The 23,751-nt window shown below is 42.0% G+C and overlaps 1 protein-coding gene across 3 annotated transcripts in view; it reads left to right on the top strand.

The window, feature by feature from the left end:
• Positions 1-23,751, top strand: part of SERHL2 (serine hydrolase like 2) — a 208,508-nt gene that overhangs the window by 84,089 nt on the left and 100,668 nt on the right. For all 3 annotated transcript variants that reach the window (XM_077277341.1, XM_077277342.1, XM_077277340.1), the window contains exons 4-6: positions 7,036-7,149; positions 8,645-8,686; positions 9,014-9,033. In XM_077277341.1, the coding sequence (XP_077133456.1) occupies positions 7,036-7,149; positions 8,645-8,686; positions 9,014-9,033 (176 nt within the window). The remainder of the gene's footprint in view (positions 1-7,035; positions 7,150-8,644; positions 8,687-9,013; positions 9,034-23,751) is intronic.

Here is a 23,751-nt window from a genome sequence, read left to right as displayed (position 1 = left end):
TACGCGCCTAGAAGATCTATCTTGGTGAACCAACTAGCCCCCTTAATTCGAGCAAACAAATCAGACAGTAGCGGCAAAGGGTACTGAAATTTGACCCTGATTTTATTGAGAAGGCGGTAATCTATACAAGGTCTCAGAGAACCATCCTTCTTGGCCACAAAAAAGAACCCTGCTCCCAACGGTGACGACGATGGGCGAATATGCCCTTTCTCCAAGGACTCCTTTATATAACTCCGCATAGCGGCATGCTCTGGCACAGACAAATTGAACAGTCGGCCCTTAGGAAACTTACTACCAGGAATCAAATTAATAGCACAATCACAATCCCTATGAGGAGGTAGGGCACTGGATTTGGGCTCATCAAATACATCCCGGTAATCCGACAAAAACTCAGGGACTTCAGAAGGAGTGGAAGACGAAATTGACAACAATAGAACATCACCATGTACCCCTTGACAACCCCAACTGGACACAGACATTGATTTCCAATCCAATACTGGATTATGGACCTGTAGCCATGGCAAACCCAAAACGACCACATCATGCAGATTATGCAACACCAAAAAGCGAATATCCTCCTGATGTGCAGGAGCCATGCACATGGTCAATTGAGTCCAGTACTGAGGCTTATTCTTGGCCAAAGGCGTAGCATCAATTCCTCTCAATGGAATAGGATACTGCAAGGGCTCCAAGAAAAAACCACAGCACCTGGCAAACTCCAAGTCCATCAAATTCAGGGCAGCGCCTGAATCCACAAATGCCATAACAGAATAGGACGACAAAGAGCAAATCAGAGTAACGGGCAAAAGAAATTTAGGCTGTACCGTACCAATGGTGGCAGACCTAGCGAACCGCTTAGTGCGCTTAGGACAATCAGAGATCGCATGAGTGGAGTCACCACAGTAAAAACACAGCCCATTCTGACGTCTGTGTTCTTGCCGTTCAGCTCTGGTCAAAGTCCTATCACATTGCATAGGCTCAGACCTCTGCTCAGGAGATACCGCCAAATGGTGCACAGCTTTGCGCTCACGCAAGCGTCGATCGATCTGAATGGCCAAGGACATAGACTCATTCAGACCAGCAGGCGTGGGAAATTCCACCATAACATCCTTAAGGGCTTCAGAAAGACCCTTTCTGAAAATTGCCGCCAGGGCACACTCATTCCACTGAGTAAGCACAGACCACTTTCTAAACTTCTGACAATATACCTCCGCTTCATCCTGACCCTGACACAAAGCCAGCAAGATTTTCTCTGCCTGATCCACTGAATTCGGTTCATCATAAAGCAATCCAAGCGCCAGAAAAAACGCATCCACATTATGCAATGCAGGATCTCCTGGCGCAAGGGAAAATGCCCAGTCTTGAGGGTCGCCACGTAACAAAGAAATAATGATTTTTACTTGCTGAATGGGGTCACCAGAGGAGCGGGGTTTCAAAGCAAGAAACAGTCTACAATTATTTTTGAAATTCAGGAACTTAGATCTATCCCCAGAAAACAAATCAGGAATTGGAATTCTAGGCTCTAACATCGGATTCTGAACTACATAATCTTGAATGCTTTGTACCCTAGCAGTGAGTTGATCCATACAAGAGGGCAGACCTTGAATGTCCATATCTACACCTGTGTCCTGAACCACCCAGAGATTAAGGGGAAAAGAAAGACAAAACACACTGCAGAAGAAAAAAAAAATGGTCTCAGAACTTCTCTTATCCCTCTATTGAGATGCATTAACACTTTAGTGGCCAGCTGTACTGTTATGGACCTGGTGGTTAGGAGCACCCGGAATGACCTGATGGTTAAACTATCACACAGGACAAGCTCTGGGAAGTGGGAGCTCTGCTGACCGCAAGCCTAATCCTATCACACACACACTAGAAATAGCCGTGGAGCGTACCTAACTCTGCCTAGACGCCTCTTCACAGCCTAAGAGCTAACTACCCCTAAAGATAGGAAATAAAGCCTACCTTGCCTCAGAGAAATTTCCCCAAAGGAAAAGGCAGCCCCCCACAAATATTGACTGTGAGCTAAGATGAAAGTCACAAACATAAGAATGAAACAGGTTTCAGCAAAGGAGGCCAGACTTCACTAAACAGACTGAGGATAGAAAAGGTATCTTTGCGGTCAGCACAAAACACTACAAAAAGCCACGCAGAGTGTGCAAAAAGACCCCCGTACCGACTCACGGTGCGGAGGTGCCACTCTGCCTCCCAGAGCTTCCAGCTAGCAAGGCAATATCATGATAGCAAGCTGGACAAGAAAACAAAGATCAGCAAATAAACTAGCAGGGACTTAGCTTCTGCTGGAGTAGACAGGTCCTCAGAAAGATCCAAGAGAGATCTGAACCAGTACTAGAACATTGACAGCTGGCATCAAGTAACGATCTGAGTGGAGTTAAATAGAGCAGCCAGCCTAGGACTAAACGAGGTCAGCTGAGGAAGGAACCTCAGAACCAGCAGCTCCACTCACAGCTACCAGAGGGAGTCCATGGACAGAACTCGCCGAAGTACCATTCATGACCACAGGAGGGAGTTCGAGAACAGAATTCACAACAGACTGGTAATGAATTTGGGGAAAGATTACAGGTGCTATTTAATTTATATATTAAATGGGGATAGTGACTATTTATAGTTAGTGGGTGCACAGTGGTGGATTATAATTTATATTTGGAATGGTGGGTTAATAATAATAATAATAATAATTTTATTTCTATAGCACCAGCATATTCCGCAACACTTTATATTTTAGAGGGGACTTGTACAGACAATGGACATTAAGCATATCAATAAACACATAGATCAACAGATACCAAAGGGATTGAGGGCCCTGCTCGTAAGCTTACAGTCTATGAGGTTGCATAATAACCAATTATATATTGATTGTGGGTGCACCTCTGTATTCAGATGTGTAGTGTAGAAGAAAGGGAAAAAGTGGGGAGTGTGCTCTGGAAGCGATGCTCTAGGTAACTGTGTTATTTTATGCAGAAATGAGTCCTGACTGGAAGAAGTGATGGCGGTCTGTGCTGGATGAAAAAGAAATGCAGAGATGAAGGACTTCAGCTAGAGACGTCACTGGTGAGTCAGTGTGTTACCTGTACACTGACAGTATACATTATATACTATATACAGAGCTCCAGTGTATAATGTCAATGGCAGTGGTGATCACTGTATTACCTGTACACTGACACTATAAACAGAGCTCCTGTGTATAATGTCACCGGGGATCCTTGTATTACCTGTACACTGACACTATACACTGTATACTATATACAGAACTGTGTATAATGTCATTGGCAGTGGTGATCCCTGTATTACCTGTACACGGACACTACACACTGTATACTATATACAGTGCTCCTGTGTATAATGTCACTGGCAGTGGTTATCACTGTATTACCAGTACACTGACACTATATACAGAGCTCCTGCGTATAATGTCACCAGTGATCACTGTATTACCTGTGAACTATACACGTAGCTCCTGTGTATAATGTCACTGGTGATCACTGTATTACCTGTACACTGACAGTAAATATAGAGTTCCTGTACACAATGACGCTTAGTATTGTGGGTTTTTTAAATTATTGATCAGTATTGTATTATTCAGTAACTATGTGGTGGTAATATGTGGTTTGGTCATGGTGTGGTGGTATTTGTTCCTTGTATGTGGTATTATTCAGTCACTATGGTGGTAATATGTGGTCTGGCCATGGTGTAGCAGTATTTGTTCCTTGTATGTGGTATTATTCGTTCACTGTGTGGTGGTAATATGTGGTCTGGTCATGGTGTGACGATATTTGTCCCTTGTACAGTACAGACCAAAAGTTTGGACACACCTCATTTAAAGATTTTTTTGTATTTTCAGGACTATAAAAATTGTAAATTCACACTGAAGGCATCAAAACTATGAATTAACACATGTGGAATTATATACTTAACAAAAAAGGGTGAAGCAACTGAAATATGTCTCATATTCTAGGTTCTTCAAAGTAGCCACCTTTTGCTTTGATGACTGCTTTGCACACTCTTGGCATTCTCTTAATGAGCTTCAAGAGGTAGTCACCGGAAATAAATAAATGATGGTCCAACTAAACGCAAACCGGATGGAATAGCATGCCGCTGCAAGACGCTGTGGTAGCCATGCTGGTTCAGTATGCCTTCAATTTTGAATAAATCCCCAACATTGTCACCAGCAAAGCACCCCCACACCATCACTCCTCCTCCTCCATGCTTCACGGTGGGAGCCAGGCATGTAGAGTCCATCCGTTCACCTTTTCTGCGTCGCACAAAGACACGGTGGTTGGAACCAGGAACCAAAGATCTCAAATTTGGACTCATCAGACCAAAGCACAGATTTCCACTGGTCTAATGTCCATTCCTTGTGTTTTTTACCCCAAACGAGTCTCTTCTGCTTGTTGCCTGTCCTTAGCAGTGGTTTCCTAGCAGTTATTTTAACATGAAGGCCTCCTGCACAAAGTCTCCCCTTAACAGTTGTTGTAGAGATGTGTCTGCTGCTAGAACTCTGTGTGGCATTGACTTGGTCTCTAATCTGAGCTGCTGTTAATCTGCGATTTCTGAGGCTGGTGACTCGGATAAACTTATCCTCAGAAGCAGAGGTGACTCTCGGTCTTCCTTTCCTGGGGCGGTCTTCGTGTGAGCCAGTTTCTTTGTAGCGCTTGATGTTTTTGCAACTGCTCTTGGGGACACTTTCAAAGTTTTCCCAATTTTTCGGACTGACTGACCTTCATTTCTTAAAGTAATGATGGCCACTCGTTTTTCTTTACTTAGCTGCTTTTTTCTTGCCATAATACAAATTTTAACAGTCTATTCAGTAGGACTATCAGCTGTGTATCCACCAGACTTCTGCTCAACACAACTGATGGTCCCAACCCCATTTATAAGGCAAGAAATCCCACTTATTAAACCTGACAAGGCACACCTGTGAAGTGAAAACCATTTCCGGTGACTACCTCTTGAAGCTCATCAAGAGAATGCCAAGAGTGTGCAAAGCAGTCATCAAAGCAAAAGGTGGCTACTTTGAAGAACCTAGAATATAAGACATATTTTCAGTTGTTTCACACTTTTTTGTAAAGTATATAATTCCACATGTGTTAATTCATAGTTTTGATGCCTTCAGTGTGAATTTACAATTTACATAGTCATGAAAATACAGAAACATCTTTAAATGAGAAGGTGTGTCCAAACTTTTGGTCTGTACTGTATGTGGTATTAGTGGTCCTTTAGAAAAAAAATGTAAATGTCACTCATTCTCTTAAATAAAAATACATAAAAATATATTTGTTTTTAATAGTTTAGAGTAGAGTAGGGCCCAGCTGAAGGAGTCTACCGTGTCTTGTCAGCTTAAAAATTCTTTTGGCCAGAACAAAAGCTGCTGGTTATGAATGTGATATGGTGTTTGATGGGAACTGTTAATATCTGATCGGTGATGATGTGGTGAAGTTGAGTTTTTCCAAGGTGGGCAGTGGGATGGTGGAGGCGGAGCTGGTGTGGAGGCTGGGCGGAGTCTCAAGGGATCCCGAAAATGGAGGCTGCAGTGCTGGGAATGAAAGGATGAGGTGAGTATAATAACTGAGCCACAAAAATAACTGAGACACAAAAAATGACAAGTCTAGACAGCAATTATACTGCTAGGACAGAACACTCTGTTGGCACCATGCAGCGCAGGCAGGTAGTTAGCAGCAATATCCTGCCTGTTAGTTCTTAGTCCCATAATGTAAAAAAAAAACAACCTAGTCCCGAATAACCCCTTTAAATTTTAATAATTTTGAATATTGGCTACATTTATTTTTGACACCATTCACCGTTGACATAATTCACAAGTATGCGTGTGCTTTTTACTCCTTTGCGACTTTTATATTTTTCATTAAAAACATTTTTATTTTTACAGTTAGAAAACATTAATATTTACAGATGTTGTCTGGTCTTCAGCTAAAAGTGTGCGGGCCCTCAGTTACTGCCGACTTCTGAATTCTTGCAGCATGCTGTTGCACACTGTTAAGATTCATTTGCATTGCCATTGATACTACACATCCTTAGCCTAGTCCAGGTGATTTGTATTGGGGGAAGCCGAATATGTCTTGTCGGAATGTGGCTGGAAGGATGCAAATCACATTTTTGCATTCTCATGACCGCTTTGTCTCACCGGTCGATACCGGTGAATCTTGCCAATGTGCAGCACACACGCTGTTAGGATTTAAGAGTCTGCTGTCACATAGTCACTACAGTCTCATAGTCACTGCAGACTTTTGCGTCAAGCCTGGACTACCCCTTTAATTTTTATTCTTTATGGCAATGGACTGGCACAGATATTTTTTATTTTGAGGCTATGTGCACACATTCAGGATTTTTCGCGTTTTTTCGGCCAGTTTCCTCGGAAGAACGCTAAAAAAAGCTTACATTAAGCATCCCATCATTTCAATGCATTCCGCACGTTTTGCGCACATGCTGCGTTTTTCCGCGAAAAAAAAACGCATCACAGTAAAAAACGCGTTTTTGCCGCTATATTATTGCATTGGGAAGTTCTGGAAAAAAACGCAAAAAATCCGCAAAAAAAAGTGCAAAAAACGCACTAAAAACACTAAAAAAGCATGCGGATTTCCTGCAGAAAAAGTCCGGTTTTGTTCAGGAAAATTCTGCAGACATTCCTGAATGTGTGCACAATAGCCTAAGTTATGTCTGTGCTGAATAATATGATCAGGTATCTGTCTTCTTGTAGATTATTTAGGAATTTAAAGAGAAAACAAAAAGTTATGAGACAGATGTCAGGAAGAAGCTGTTGACTCGTGATTTTTGGGCCATATTTATTAGCGATCACACTGCTAGACATGACTTAACAGTAGCCTGGTATTATCCCAGTACAATTTCCCATCTTGAGTGTCAAATCATATTTTTAGAATAAATAATTGAGTGAACCTATATAAGAATATTTAATGAAACATTCCATGTTCCACTTTTGTTAAGAATTGTATTTTATTTGTATCTACCATAGTATTTAACACATTATTACTAATTTTGCAGAATATTACTATGTAGCGCTGGATTTCTCGGGACATGGACAGTCCTCCCATATGCCCAAAGGAGTTAGGTATCAACATATGGACTACGTGACTGACATACATAGAGTGGTAACATGTAAGTTTAGCTTTATGCTTTTTCATGATCCATGCTTGTAAACCTTTTATAGGCATACTGGTTGGAATTAATTAAATACATGTAGAAAAATATGTATAGTTAAATGTTATTTTTTTGCCACTAAATTTTTTTCATGTTGCTAAGATATGTCATTTACTGAACCACAAAGGCCCAACTAAAATAAAGCAGCCTCTGGTATTTTGTTGACTTGCCATGCACAGCGATACTCTTGGCTAGTTAGTGTCTTGGGCACTAGCCAATGGTTGGCTGATAAATTGGCTACCTGCTAAAACACAAACCAATCTTGAAAGCCGGGGACCAGAGTTTTCTGCTTGAATGGAGCTTTGATGGAGCATGTGGACCACGGTTCCATACCAAATCTATGGGATTAGTAGAGATGGCAATAGAAAAACAGAATGACCACCCTTATATAGTGTAGAAAAAAAATAGATGCTGCAAACCCATATAGCTAACAAAGCAGGTACAGCAACACACAAAAAGAGAGGTAATGTTATAAAACAGATCAAGCACACTGAAAGTAATTTATATAGTCCCACTGAAAACATTTAAAAAGTGTGTAATGGCACAAATCTAAATACAAGACCTACCAAAATAACATGAGTGTTAGGCTGGGTTCACATTGCGTTAATGGCAATCCGCTGACGGCATCCGTTACATAGCGGCACTAACGCTATGTAACGGATGCGTTAGCGCACCCATTGACTGCCATTATGTAGCGCATCGCTAACGCATGTCATAATCGGCATGCGTTAGCGATGTGCCGTCATTCTGTGACAGACCCTCAGACCCGGTCTGCAGCGTTTTTGGGTCCGTCACCACTAGCACAGATGAAGCATCTGCGCTAGCGCGATCGCATAACGCGATCTTTTTCGGCACTTGCGTTAACGCAGTCCGTTTAACGCTTGCGTTGAACGGACTGCACTAACGCAATGTGAACCTGGCCTTAGGGTCAAAATACCCCCTAATGTCATGGCATAAGACGACAAACCCTCTAGCATAGAAACCTATCACATACTGTCTGAAGTGCCTTGTGCAAAGAATGCCTTTGCAATATAGCAAATTCCAAGAAAATCATAAACCAAATAAAGTATACCAATAAATGATATAAAGGAATCCATTATTAATACCAAAATAAATGCTACACAAAAACAAGGCATGCAAGAATAAGAAGGTGTGAATTAACCCCTTGATAAATCTGCAGGTCTTTTATAGCCACATAATCAAAATAAGTATTTGAAAATAACTCCATTAATTGTTATTCAGTGTGCATGGCCTTCTTTTGTGACTACGTTTTTTCTTTGTTTTGTGTTGTTATTAGGGATAGCTACGCGCTGTACGCTGCAATTTTAGACAGCACTGTTAAAGATTTGAGAATTGACATAATGTTAGTCGCCTTCTCATACTTTGCTTTTTTATAATGAAAAACAAATATTTTTTTGAAACAATAATGTATTTTTTCCTTCTGTTTCCTCAGCTTTAGGTTGGCAGAAGTTCTCAATAATGGCTCACAGTATGGGTGAGAATTTAATAATATTTTGAGCGTGCACTTCCACATCTAGTTCTTTCCTTAGTTTTACACTATGGATGACACACATACTGATGTCTATTATAGCCATAAATGTGAGCGACCAAATGAAATAAGCATAGATCATCCTTCGTAGAAGTAATTGTCATGCTCACTACTGATTGTGGTCATTTATGGGTAAGGACATTGTTTTATCCCATAGAGGCTGCAGTATGCCTAGATATCTGACATGGAGAATGGGCGCACTATTTAAACTGAAGGCTTGGGACTCATTTTCTAACTTTGGTGACTTAAGAATACTTCTCTATTATTCTGCAGGTGGTGTTGTTGGCGGGATGGTAAGTCGGTTCCATAACTTATTTTTCAATGAAACTGTTGCGCTGGTACATCCCTTACCGTGGCTTCACGCTGTGCATCTGCAGTGCTATTTTTTTGCCAGGGTTTTCTGAAATTGTGTAAAAACTTCAGTGCTTATGCATTTATTTCAGATATCTGAAAATGTGCCTGTGTCTTTCTGTAACAAAGAGAGATGACATGTTCTGCATTCCTCATCATTCTAAGAGTACCATCACACTGGCATACTGAACTGCTGGACAGTGGCTTCATTCGGAAACATTGGGACATGTTTCACTACCTTCTTTTTCTGTACATCCCTATTATACATTACTCCCACCATAGCATGTGCTCTGGCCACAATGAGTCAGTCCATTTTAATCAGAATTTGCGCCTATCACCCTCAGTTGCTCCAATAACATAAACCCCTACAGCAGCATAGCAACAGGGGTTTATGTCTGGGCTCATCTCACCCAACCACACAGATAAGGTTAGGTAGACTAGCCCCTCCATGGACTACCAACTTAACACCTGCACTTCCTTAGACCCTCAGTCAAGTTTTAATTAGTATGAAATATTTTTTTTCTTGTTTTCTGTCCTCTAAGACCTTGGTAATTTATAAATGGAAGGTTTAACAATCCTACCTCCTAACAATCAGTATTTTACTTGCCTCCTTTATGTAGTTGCTAGGTTGAAGGAGTTTATACATGACAGCTGAGGAGATGATATAGGCATGAAATGCAAAATCCTAATCCAGATCATGTATTCCTGTAACGCTCCCATTCAAAGCAAACGAGAAAAAGTGCAATGATTCCCAGGCGCTGCCACAGAGTGAAGACAAGGGTGTATGTTCTGTTCTCTGACCCTTATCCATTAATGGAAGTCAGATTGACTCCGACACAACAAAATGTGTTCTATGACTATGGATCCAGAGAACATACCCCCTTAACTCTGTGACAGCTCCGCCAATCACTGCTCTTTTTCCTGTTTGGTGTGAATACGTTTCTCCCCACCGGCGTGTGGGTTCAATGTACGGAGTTGTGCCAGGTCACAACCCACTTAGATGAGCATATACAATCCTTTGTTTGCTGTGCCTTATATTGAGGGTAACACACTTGGTGCTCCTTTTCTTTTTTCTTTGCATTTAACGCTCCTATATCATGGATGTATTAACCCCTTCATGACCTTGGGATTTTCCGTTTTTCCGTGTTCGTTTTTCGCTCCCCTCCTTCCCAGAGCCATAACTTTTTAATTTTTCCGTCAATATGGCCATGTGAGGGCTTATTTTTTGTGGGACGAGTTTTACTTTTGAACGACATCATTGGTTTTACCATCTCGTGTACTGGAAAACGGGAAAAAAATTTCCAGTGCTGTGAAATTGCAAAAAAGGTGCAATGCCACACTTGTTTTTTGTTTGGCTTTTTTGCTAGGTTCACTAAATGCTAAAACTGACCTGCCATTTTGATTCTCCAGGTCATTACGAGTTCATAGACACCAAACATGCCTAGGTTCTTTTTTTCCAAACTTTGCTAAAAAAAAAAAAAAATTGCGCCATTTTCCGACACCCGTAGCGTCTCCATTTTACGTGATCTGGGGTCGGGTGAGGGCTTATTTTTTGCATGCCGAGCTGACGTTTCTATTGATACCACATTTGTGCAGATACGTTCTTTTGATCGCCTGTTATTGCATTTTAATCCAATGTTGCGGCGACCAAAAAAAATGTAATTCTGGCATTTTCAAATTTTTTCTCGCTACGCCATTTAGCGATCAGGTTAATCCTTTTTTTTATTGAAAGATCGGGCGATTCTGAACGCGGCAATACCAAATATGTGTAGGTTTGATTTTTTTTATTGTTTTATTTTGAATGGGGCGAAAGGGGGGTGATTTAAACTTTTATATTTTTTTTATTTTTTTCACATTTTTTTAACTTTTTTTTTTACTTTTGCCATGCTTCAATAGCCTGCTCGGGAGGCTAGAAGCTGGCACAACTCGATCGGCTCAGCTACATAGCAGCGATCATCAGATCGCTGCTATGTAGCTGAATTGCAGGCTTGCTATGAGCGCCGACCACAGGGTGGCGCTCACAGCAGGCTGGCATCAGTAACCATAGAGGTCTCAAGGACCTCTATGGTTACTATCCTGACGCATCGCTGACCCCCAATCATGTGACATGGGTCGGCGATGCGCTCATTTCCGGCCCTATGGCCGGAAGCACCGGTTAAATGCCGCTGTCAGCGTTTGACAGCGGCATTTAACTAGTTAATAGCGGCGGGTGGATCGCGATTCCACCCGCCGCTATTGCGGGCACGTGTCAGCTGTTCAAAACAGCTGACATGTCCCGGCTTTGATGCGGGCTCACTGCCGGAGCCCGCATGAAAGCCGGGGTTCTAACCTCGGACGTACCATCCCGTCTGAGGTCAGAAAGGGGTTAAATGGGTGTAAAAATCTGAAGTCACTCTATGAGACTGCCGAATTATGTGTGTGTGACCTGCACATTGTCACGATACCCCATTATAACCTGTGTTGTAACAATTTGCATATTTGTGGTTGGGTCATTCCATGTCAAGTGAACCAATGATTTTTACCACTATATTTTTAATTCTTTTGAGATTTTGTTATTTGGTAATAGTGTGTCAGAGAATGCAAAATGTGAAGAAAAAAAAAATTCTAGATTTTTTTTTTATTATTTTTTATTGATTTTCAAAGTTCGGAAAAAGTGCGAATTTTGTTGTTGCCTGCCTTTACATTTCTCCCCATAACTCAGGCTAGAAAAGAGATAGAGAAACAAAATAAACACCATTCTACTCAGAACTGTACAGGCTTTCACCAGATATGTCACAAGAGTATCTTTGATAATATTTTACCTATGCGATTGCAAGCGCAAAATTTTAAAACGCATTTCCAAAAAAAACGTTTAATTTAAAAATTTCAAAAACTGCACATGTTCCTGCTATGCTCCTATTCACATCTGTACCAAAATACAAGATGGGATCATGATGGGATCATATTTTAAAAAATAAAACTATTACAGTGTCAGTTCAAAAATCTTGATTTCAGATCTGCTCAGCTTGTGGTCTAACAGTGTGAGGTCCATATTTACCAAATAATCCATGATTGTTAGATATTCCTGTATTTTTTATTATGATACAGAGTATTAGAAGCAGGAGAGGACAGGGGAGAAGCTTTGTTAGGGCTGAGAATGACCAGGGGTGGACAGTGACTGCAGAGCAGATGACAGGCCGGCAGCTCGGGTCTCCAGAGGCCGTATTCACACCAAATCTGAACACCCAGGAAACTCCTCAAATGGAGGGAGAAAAATACTCTTACCATCCAGTTCATGTATTGTACAAACCAGGACTACGAAGAGGAGGAGAGTTTGTTATAACATCGGTTACAGGAAGCAGAACCCATCACAGGGACTCAGCAATACCGGACTGTCATCCCATGTAGTGGAAATAAAGACAGTGACGTCCATGAAGTGGTAGAAGGCGGCACAAGATCAGCAATGGATGACATAACTGGTGATGTGACCTGTGAATATGATCGGCGCTGACGGCTACTGGACTCTCCAAAGATTGTGAAAATGAAGACGTAGAAGTGACGTTTCTGCACCTTCTGGTCCAGCGCCGTCCTTTGTGTATCCAAGAAAATCAGACATTGTAAAAGTGAACAAAAATCAGATATAACTCAGGTGGAGCCGAGCACCATGACAGGCCGGACATACTCTGACACAGAAGGAAACGGCCATTACTAGTGAGCGCTTATGGACAAGATGACATTTCATCCACTAGAAGGGACACATTGATAAAAGGCCAGTGTAAAAACCTACTATTAATTGTTTGATTAGTTCATATTTTATAGTACAAGGATTTAACTACTGGACTATTCTTCTTAAACACTTCATAAGTGACATGTTTAGTGATATAATAAAAAAAAAATTGTTCCATGTATAAATAGGTGGTAAAAATATTGGTTCTTTTCATCTTGTTTTTAACATATAATTAGGATCAGACTGTATTTAGAAAACCACACTTGAGGATATGATCACCGTTTATTTTTTGGCTTGTTCAATGAATTCAGGTTGAAAATGCTGAGCAAGTTGCGTTATGATGATTAAGATGCATTTATTCTGGCTCTTCGGTGTTTGTTTTTTGTGTTACTTTATTGTTACGTATAAATGTTGAATGCAGTAAGTTGTAATTTGAAAAGAAAAAAGGAAGAAACTCACACAAACATAAAATCAGATGATTCAAGGCTTAAAAAAAAATACAAATGTGATAGATCCCAAGTTGAATCCCTGTACAAATATAAACAAGGACACAAGTAACACACATGCATGTTTTCACAATTTTAAAACATACGTTTTTTTCAGAATTGCGCATCAAAATTTTTAATTTGATTTCTCCAAAACAAAATATAAAGAAACATAGTCTTGTGACATATCAAATGAAAGCCGCTACCGTTCTGAGAAAAATGATGCCTCTCCCACCTCTTTATCTTAATTCTAGCCCGAGATATGATAACAAATGTAAAGCCATACCAGGCCAAAATCCATGCTTTTTCAAAACTTTAAAAATCTGTAAAAAATTAACCGATGAAGAAAAAAATTCTAAACTTTTAATTTGTAATTAACTAAAGTTGTACTTCATAAAACCAAAAAAAAAAAAATCTAAAGACGTAAGGTAAAAAAAATATTCATATTTGGATCACTTGATATGGAATGACCCGGTTATGTGCCGTCTAAACTCGTGCGTTCTCTTAGTAGAAGACAACTTAGAGCGGTCGATGATGCATGTGACTATAACTATCCAAAACACTAATGAGGTCATGTGCTCATCGCACACTGTCACTATACCGCAGTATGCAGTCACATATAGTGAAATGTAATGCCTACAGTCAGCCCAGACAACCCCTTTAAGGAGCATGTGACATCTGGTTGTCTAGGGATATATGCATACGGAATGTGTGTGCAGTTGAAAATCCACTAGGTATTTGTGCCTGTGTAATGAAGGACTGTATGCAAGATATCAATTTATCCCGCAGATTGCATTTCGGATTTTAGCCTTTGTGATGGAAAGGGTGAAATGTGCAGCAAATCCTCAGAATTGAGAGTCCTCAGTGATGCAGAATTACCATGAATGATAAACCATTATGTCCATAAATATTTGACCAGTTCTTAGATAAGGAATGTTTTTTATTGTCCTCTGATTGGGGTCTGGTTCTGTTGTGATGACCCCTCATAGTCTGAGGGGCAAGTTCCTTAGTTGATGTAAAAAGACATAAATCCATGCAACACATTCATTCCTGCACTAAGACTTGTCAAAGGTCGTCATCAGTTTATATTCCCAGACTCTTCTGTCTCTCTTAGATTTGAAGTTACCTTTTAACACAAGTAATTTCATGTCCATAATGTTATGATTTGGGAGACAAAAATGTATTGCCACAGGTAGATCCATTCTTTTTTCTCTTATTGTGTGGCGGTGAGAATTCATTCTTGTTCTAAACTTTTGCCCTGTCTCCCCCACATACAGACCCCCAGTTGGACATTTAGTACAAATAATTAGGTACACCACATTAGAAGTGATGCAGCTGAAAGTACCTGGGATGTTGTAGTCCTGATGTGAGTTGGGGATCTTTATCTTGTCCGTGGTCATTATAAATGGACAGGTTTTACATTTTTTTCTGATTGCAAGGAAAGGTACCTGCAGCTGTTGGAGAGGACAGGGAGCTCTTGACAATGATGCTTCTTAGATTTGGGGGCTGCCTAAAACACAGTAGTGGGGGGTCTGGAAAAACAGATTGTAATCGGGCATCTTTTTGTAGTAAAGGTTGTAATTTCCGTGCAGCATCCTTTAGCACCTCCAGATTTGGATTGTAGGTGACTACTAGAGGTAACCGGTTATTTTCTTCTTTAGTTTTGTAATGTAGAAGGTGATTCCTTGATATTCTAGTTGCTCGTGTAATCTGGTTTTCAATTGTTCTTGGATGGTAGCCCTGATTCAGAAAGGGCTTTCTGAGGCCACCAAGGTGTTCATCCCTATCCATTGGGTTGGAACATATACGATTGCAGCAAATCCTCAGCATTTTCACAATTTAATCTGCAGCAGTTTTTCACATTGGTTTACACTGGGTGATAAATTTGACATCTTTAGACACTTTTATTTAACTTTTATCAGCTATTAGTTTGCTTAGGTTATGGTAATATTTTGTGTATGTTGTCGTGTTTTAATCCACTTCTACTTCTGCAAAGTAACTCCCATTTGTCGAGCAAAGTGCAAATAGATGTCAAAAAGACAAAATAAATGTGCATAAAGGTGTTATTTTTGCTAATTTTCATTAAATAATTTCTGAAGTTTTCTTTCTTTTTTTTCTTTCTTAATATATTAAAATAATTTAACATACCAAGTGTTAAAGGGGTAGTCTAATATTCTTTGTTCAGGAGATTATTGTCTTCACGGTTGCCAAGGGCTGTGTGCTCCTGAAGATTGACCGTTCAGACCAGTGGCATGGCTGCTCCTGAACTGTGCGCTTTCCAATGCTGCTACCACAGGCAGCTTTGCCTCTGCGGCATCAGAAGTACATGGGGGCACGGAAAATTGACGGATCCAGGCAGCTTCAGAGCTGTGCTTATAGGCTCTCAAGCAGGGATGCCAAACTCAAATACACAGAAAGGCCAAAATAAAAATCTTGAACAAAATTGCGGTCTAACCTTGATATCTATTAAAAAAATGTCTGCAATTGAGTAAGTTTTTCCCTATCATCAAATATGATCCTTTTCATATGGAAAAAAACTTAAAGGGTTTGTCACACGAACAAAGTGCATTTTAATTAATAGATCTTACAATAATGTAAACACAATCACAAATGGGACATAGTGGATTAATATAATATATTATGTAAGAGCATTAAAATGCATATGGCCCAATGGCCTTATTTAAATATGAAATAACAAAGGATAAAAAACCTTGAATTAATAAATACAGATAAAATATGATGCCAACAAAAGTGCTCCCCCGACACAGTATGATACCTCCTCAGTGAATTTCTCCACACACACAGTATGATGCTCCCACTGTGATCCCCACACAGCCCTCCACACAGTATAATGGCCCCTAACATAGTTCTCTATACAGAATAATGAGCCCCACATAGCCCTCCTTACAGAATAATGGATCCAACATAATCCTCCATACAGAATAATGGACCCCACATTGACCTCCATTAAAGTATGATGGGGGGGCAGTGTCACAGGCCAAATATAATCACCCTGCAGGCCAGATTTGGCCCGCGGCCACAGTTTAACATGTGTGCTCTAAAGCATGGAGCTTGCAAACGCCTGCTCCTTGCCTAGGAAACTGGCCACCTCTATGGGTATGTGCACACGTTGCAGATTTGACTGTGGAATTTTCTGTGCAGATTCTGAATTTCTTGGCAGAAAACGCTGGTCAGAATCTGCACCCTTTTTTGGTATGTGCACACGTTGCAGATTTTTGTGCAGATTTCTTCCTTTTTTACCCCTGCAGATTTCTATTATGGAATAGGTGCAGAAACGCAGCAGATCTGCACAAAGAATTGACATGGTCCTTTCTGCTGCGTTTTCTGTGCAGATTTTTCCTCACCATTAGCACAGCATTTTTTTTTTGCCATTGATTTACATTGTACTGTAAATCACTTGCGGAACTGCAGCGTTTCTGCACGGGAAAAAAAGCTGCAGTTCTGCAGGAAATCTGCAATGTGTGCACATAGCCTGATAGGCTCCATTCTTGAGAACAAAGGTGATTTTTTTTAAACCGAGATAAATTGTTGTTTAAGAAGTTCCTTTTTTGGAAGTGCATTTGAACAGCAAGGTGGCTTGTTGTTGAAGGGAAATAGAGAAAAAAAAAAAAACTATAAATCTTCAGCATAGCGAGTGTGAGCGAGCTGAGTGTGCCCTGAGCGTAAGTGTGGACGGCGGTAAGTGTGACTTGTGATTCAGTGAGGAGGTATTTGGAAGGCCTTTAACAAATACCTGTGTGAATTTGTGTGAGTTGCTGATTTGGGAGTAGCTATATTCACAAGGTGTTAACTTAGGGTGGGCGGTCATAATCAAGGGTTTATAAGGGGCATCTGTTTGGGGCTCAAGTCCTTTTTGGAAGTGCATTTGAACAGCAAGGTGGCTTGTTGAAGGGAAATAGAGAAAGAAAATCTATAAATCTTCAGCATAGCGAGTGTGAGCGAGCTGAGTGTGCCCTGAGCGTAAGTGTGGACGGCGGTAAGTGTGACTTGTGATTCAGTGAGGAGGTATTTGGAAGGCCTTTAACAAATACCTGTGTGAATTTGTGTGAGTTGCTGAATTGGGAGTAGCTATATTCACAAGGTGTTAACTTAGGGTGGGCGGTCATAATCAAGGGTTTATAAGGGGCAGCTGTTTGGGGCTCAAGTCCTTTTTGGAAGTGCATTTGAACAGCAAGGTGGCTTGTTGTTGAAGGGAAATAGAGAAAAAAAAAATCTATAAATCTTCAGCATAGCGAGTGTGAGCGAGCTGAGTGTGCCCTGAGCGTAAGTGTGGACGGCGGTAAGTGTGACTTGTGATTCAGTGAGGAGGTATTTGGAAGGCCTTTAACAAATACCTGTGTGAATTTGTGTGAGTTGCTGAATTGGGAGTAGCTATATTCACAAGGTGTTAACTTAGGGTGGGCGGTCATAATCAAGGGTTTATAAGGGGCAGCTGTTTGGGGCTCAAGTCCTTTTTGGAAGTGCATTTGAACAGCAAGGTGGCTTGTTGTTGAAGGGAAATAGAGAAAAAAAAAATCTATAAATCTTCAGCATAGCGAGTGTGAGCGAGCTGAGTGTGCCCTGAGCGTAAGTGTGGACGGCGGTAAGTGTGACTTGTGATTCAGTGAGGAGGTATTTGGAAGGCCTTTAACAAATACCTGTGTGAATTTGTGTGAGTTGCTGAATTGGGAGTAGCTATATTCACAAGGTGTTAACTTAGGGTGGGCGGTCATAATCAAGGGTTTATAAGGGGCAGCTGTTTGGGGCTCAAGTCCTTTTTGGAAGTGCATTTGAACAGCAAGGTGGCTTGTTGTTGAAGGGAAATAGAGAAAAAAAAAAATCTATAAATCTTCAGCATAGCGAGTGTGAGCGAGCTGAGTGTGCCCTGAGCGTAAGTGTGGACGGCGGTAAGTGTGACTTGTGATTCAGTGAGGAGGTATTTGGAAGGCCTTTAACAAATACCTGTGTGAATTTGTGTGAGTTGCTGAATTGGGAGTAGCTATATTCACAAGGTGTTAACTTAGGGTGGGCGGTCATAATCAAGGGTTTATAAGGGGCAGCTGTTTGGGGCTCAAGTCCTTTTTGGAAGTGCATTTGAACAGCAAGGTGGCTTGTTGTTGAAGGGAAATAGAGAAAAAAAAAATCTATAAATCTTCAGCATAGCGAGTGTGAGCGAGCTGAGTGTGCCCTGAGCGTAAGTGTGGACGGCGGTAAGTGTGACTTGTGATTCAGTGAGGAGGTATTTGGAAGGCCTTTAACAAATACCTGTGTGAATTTGTGTGAGTTGCTGAATTGGGAGTAGCTATATTCACAAGGTGTTAACTTAGGGTGGGCGGTCATAATCAAGGGTTTATAAGGGGCAGCTGTTTGGGGCTCAAGTCCTTTTTGGAAGTGCATTTGAACAGCAAGGTGGCTTGTTGTTGAAGGGAAATAGAGAAAAAAAAAAATCTATAAATCTTCAGCATAGCGAGTGTGAGCGAGCTGAGTGTGCCCTGAGCGTAAGTGTGGAGGGCGGTAAGTGTGACTTGTGATTCAGTGAGGAGGTATTTGGAAGGCCTTTAACAAATACCTGTGTGAATTTGTGTGAGTTGCTGAATTGGGAGTAGCTATATTCACAAGGTGTTAACTTAGGGTGGGCGGTCATAATCAAGGGTTTATAAGGGGCAGCTGTTTGGGGCTCAAGTCCTTTTTGGAAGTGCATTTGAACAGCAAGGTGGCTTGTTGTTGAAGGGAAATAGAGAAAAAAAATCTATAAATCTTCAGCATAGCGAGTGTGAGCGAGCTGAGTGTGCCCTGAGCGTAAGTGTGGAGGGCGGTAAGTGTGACTTGTGATTCAGTGAGGAGGTATTTGGAAGGCCTTTAACAAATACCTGTGTGAATTTGTGTGAGTTGCTGAATTGGGAGTAGCTATATTCACAAGGTGTTAACTTAGGGTGGGCGGTCATAATCAAGGGTTTATAAGGGGCAGCTGTTTGGGGCTCAAGTCCTTTTTGGAAGTGCATTTGAACAGCAAGGTGGCTTGTTGTTGAAGGGAAATAGAGAAAAAAAAAAATCTATAAATCTTCAGCATAGCGAGTGTGAGCGAGCTGAGTGTGCCCTGAGCGTAAGTGTGGACGGCGGTAAGTGTGACTTGTGATTCAGTGACTTTGGAATCAGGGAGTTTCCAAGGGAGGAATTGCTGTCTGTTTTTAATTAATACTTGTATTTATTTTTTATTTAACGTTTCTGTGTGGTGCAATCCCCATTAGGAAATGTGCTCCACCATTGTTAAAGGAAAGGTGCCACATTTTATTTTTTGTATTAAAAATAATTGTTTATATAAACAATTATTTTTCATACAAACTTCCTTTTTTTAACTTTAACATTTTTTTTATTATTAATTTTTTTTTTAAGCCACTGGGCGCCGCCATTTTGCTTTGCAGGAGTGTAAGTGAAGCTGCACGTCACTTACACTCTGCATTTACGGCAGCCCTGGGCATAGAGATCTGCGGTCGGGAGCCGACTCTATAGCTTGCATTATAAGCTGCTTTCTGCTCTGGTCTGGCCACGCCCCCTGAGCCGTCCTGCACAGCAGAGGCAGGAGATCAGCGCCATCTTCCTGGAGCTCACACTGCAGCTGTGAGCTCCAGCTACCAGGATAATCGCAGGAGCCCTGCAGCTATAGGAGGAGGAGGAGAAGACCAAGGAGGGGAGGGAGAAGAAAGGACTCAGCAGGGAGCCGTAAGTATCAGTGGGGAGGGGCAGAGGGAATCTATTCCTATCCCTTGTGGTGCTGACTCTGAGCAGTGTATCTCCTCCCATGTGTGTTACTGTCTGCTGAGCTGTGTATCTAATCCTCTCCTGTGTGATACTGACTGAGCTGTGTATCTAATCCTCTCCTGTGTGATACTGACTGAGCTGTGTATCTAATCATCTCCTGTGTGATACTGACTGAGCTATGTATCTAATCCTCTCCTGTGTGATACTGACTGAGCCGTGTATCTAATCCTCTCCTGTGTGATGCCATCTGCTGAGCCATGTATCTAATCCTATCCTATGTGATACTGTGCTGAGCCTTGTATCTAATCCTATCCTGTATGATACTGTCTGAGCTGTGTATCTAATCCTCTCCTGTGTGATAGTCTGCTGAGCCATGTATCTAATCCTATCCTGTGTGATACTGTGCTGAGCCATGTATCTAATCCTTTCGTGTGATACTGTGCTGAGCTGTGTATCTAATCCTCTACTGTGGGATACTGTGTGCTGAGCCATGTATCTAATCCTATCCTGTGTGATACTGACTGAGCTGTGTATCTATTCCCCTCCTGTGTGATGCCGTCTGCTGAGTCATGTATCTAATCCTATCCTATGTGATACTGTGCTGAGCCATGTATCTAATCCTTTCCTGTGTGATACTGTGCTGAGCTGTGTATCTAATCCTCTCCTGTGTGATACTGTCTGCTGAGCCATGCATCTAATCCTATCCTGTGTGATACTGTGCTGAGCCTTGTATCTAATCCTACCCTGTGTGATACTGTGCTGAGCCGTGTATCTAATCCTCTACTGTGGGATACTGTGTGCTGAGCCATGTATCTAATCCTATCCTGTGTGATACTGACTGAGCTGTGTATCTAATCCTCTCCTGTGTGATGCCGTCTGCTGAGCCATGTATCTAATCCTATCCTATGTGATACTGTGCTGAGCCTTGTATCTAATCCTATCCTGTATGATACTGACTGAGCTGTGTATCTTATCCTCTCCTATGCAGTCCTCTCCCCCGTTATGTGTGATCTATATGGCGGCGTTCTGTGAGAAGTATATGGCGGTATTATGTGTGATCTATATGGCGATATGTGAGAACACTGGTGGTATTATGTGAGATCTATATGACGGTATTGTGTGAAGTATATTGTGGTATTGTGTGCTCTGTATTATGTGTGCTCTATATGGCGGTATTATGTGTGTTCTATATGGCGGTATTATGTGTGCTCTATATGGCGGTATTATGCGTGCTCTATATGGCGGTATTATGCGTGCTCTATATGGCGGTATTATGTGAGATCTATATGGCGGTATGCTCTATATGGCGGTATTATGTGTGCTCTATATGGCGGTATTATGTGTGCTCTATATGGCGGTATTATGTGAGAACACTCTGGCGTCGTTATTTGCGATGGTATTATGTGAGAACTATAGGACAGTATTATGTGTGCTCTATACGGCGGTATTATGAGTGATCTATATGGCGGTATTATGTGAGGACACTATGGAAGTATTATCTGCAGAAAGGGGACCAAATCTAGTGTGGTTCCGGTTGAGCAGCTGCACGCGGGTCTGGGGTAATAGAGGGGGCAGCATGACCTCCAGTTAGGTGCCTTCAGGGGAGGGCTGGTAAGGCAGCTGAAGAGAGGGGTCTCATGTTTATCGTTACTATATGGCTACATTTCCTTCCCAGCATCACCCCGGACTGCGCCTGTCACCTCGCTTTCACACATCGCCAGGACAGGATCTGAGGAGGGGAATGGGGTCTTTGCATGCAAAGCCTGGATCAGAACAGGCCATCAATCAGCAGAAATGTTTCCTGGATTTCTGAGGAGACGGTCCATCCATGTGTATAAAAGACAGCGCTCTATGTACAATCCCTGGCTGCTCTGCGCACCAAACAGGGTGCCCCCCATAGACCAGCACACTGCTCTCCTGAAATACTCTGTGCTGCTGTCACCCTGCTCCCTCCACCATATATCTCCCAGAATCCTTGCTGCCTGCCATCTTCGGTGACTGTCTACTTGTCAGTATAACTTTGCAGTCACCAACAAAATGGCTGCACACTGTGTTCCTGAATCCTCTCATCCCCTAGCAAATACCAGAAGGGGAGGAGAGGAGACATCACACCCATGTCAGCAGACTCGACCCATAATTACTGCAGTGCAGTAATGTGAGCTAGTTGTACACTAGGTTTTTGTCAAATTTCATTAGCTGCTCCCCCTAGTGTTTAAAAGTGGAAATGCCAAACCTTTTAAAATTATTTTTCATATTTTACTAAATTAAAAACAAATGATAATATTTTTAAGAAAATGTAAACATTAATTCTTTACATTTTTTCAATTGCTGGAAAAAAAAAATTTTTTGATGGCACCTTCCCTTTAATGCCATCCAGTGCACATCTTGCCACATGTATACAGTCCTTGATCAGCCGGTCGAGGGTGCATACTGCTGTGCGAGATGTGAGCACGTTGTGCATTTGGAATCCCAGATTCTGGCTCTAAATGTGCAGCTGGCAACACTGAGATCCATAGACAATATGGAGAGGAGTCTTCTGCTCACATAGCAGACGCTCAATGGGATAGATGAGGAGGGGGATGGTAGGATGGAGCTGCAGGACAGTGAAGTAGGTAGCTGGGTGACATTCAGAAAGCGGGGTAGAGGGAAGAGTGCCAGGGAGGCTAGTCCTGATCTGGCTCACCCCAATAAGTTTGCTAAGTTGGCAGATGAGGGGGGTGCCAGTACAGGGGTAGCACTGCTGCAGCCAGGCATGTCCTCTGAAAGCCGGAGGAGTGACTGCTCCAGTAAGGAGGGAAATAGGAGAGCAGGGCAGGCCAGACAGGTGCTGGTAGTGGGGGACTCAATTATTAGGGGAACAGATAGGGCAATCTGTCACAAAGACAGGGATCGTCGAACGGTGTGCTGCCTACCTGGTGCTCGAGTCCGACATATCGCTGATCGGGTGGACAGATTACTGGGAGGGGCTGGTGAGGACCCAGCGGTCATGGTGCACATTGGCACAAATGACAAAGTTAGAGGTAGGTGGAAGGTCCTTAAAGATGATTTCAGGGAATTAGGTTGCAAGCTGAAAGCAAGGACCTCCAACGTGGTATTTTCTGAAATACTGCCTGTACCACGTGCCACGCCAGAGAGGCAACGGGAGATTAGGGAGGTTAATAAGTGGCTCAAGAATTGGTGTAGGAAGGAGGGGTTTGGGTTCCTGCAGAACTGGGCCGACTTCTCAGTTGGCTACAGGCTCTACGCTAGGGACGGGCTGCACCTCAATGGGGAAGGGGCAGCTGTGCTGGGGGAGAAAATGGTTAGAAGGTTGGAGGAGTGTTTAAACTAGGGATTGGGGGGGAGGGTATTCATTTTATAGGAGGGGAAGATAGTGCAGATAGAGACCTGGGCACAAATAAGGAAGTTGGGGGTGGTGGTGGCATGGGGGGGTGGGGTTAGAACAGTTAGTAATTTAAGAAAGAATAGAGGTACAGCGAGGAACATCAAGTGCATGTATACTAATGCCAGAAGCCTCGCCAACAAAATGGATGAATTAGAACTAATGTTGTTGGAACATAATTATGATATGGTGGGGATATCTGAAACATGGCTGGATGAGAGCCATGACTGGGCTGTTAACTTGCAGGGCTATAGCCTTTTCAGAAATGACCGTACAGATAAGCGAGGGGGTGGGGTGTGTCTGTATGTAAAATCGACCTTAAAACCCA

Source organism: Ranitomeya variabilis, chromosome 8, assembly GCF_051348905.1.
Source record: "Ranitomeya variabilis isolate aRanVar5 chromosome 8, aRanVar5.hap1, whole genome shotgun sequence".
Classification (NCBI taxonomy): domain Eukaryota; kingdom Metazoa; phylum Chordata; class Amphibia; order Anura; family Dendrobatidae; genus Ranitomeya; species Ranitomeya variabilis.
The sequence above is the reverse complement of the archived record's forward strand: the minus strand, read 5'-3'. Positions and strand labels throughout refer to the sequence as shown.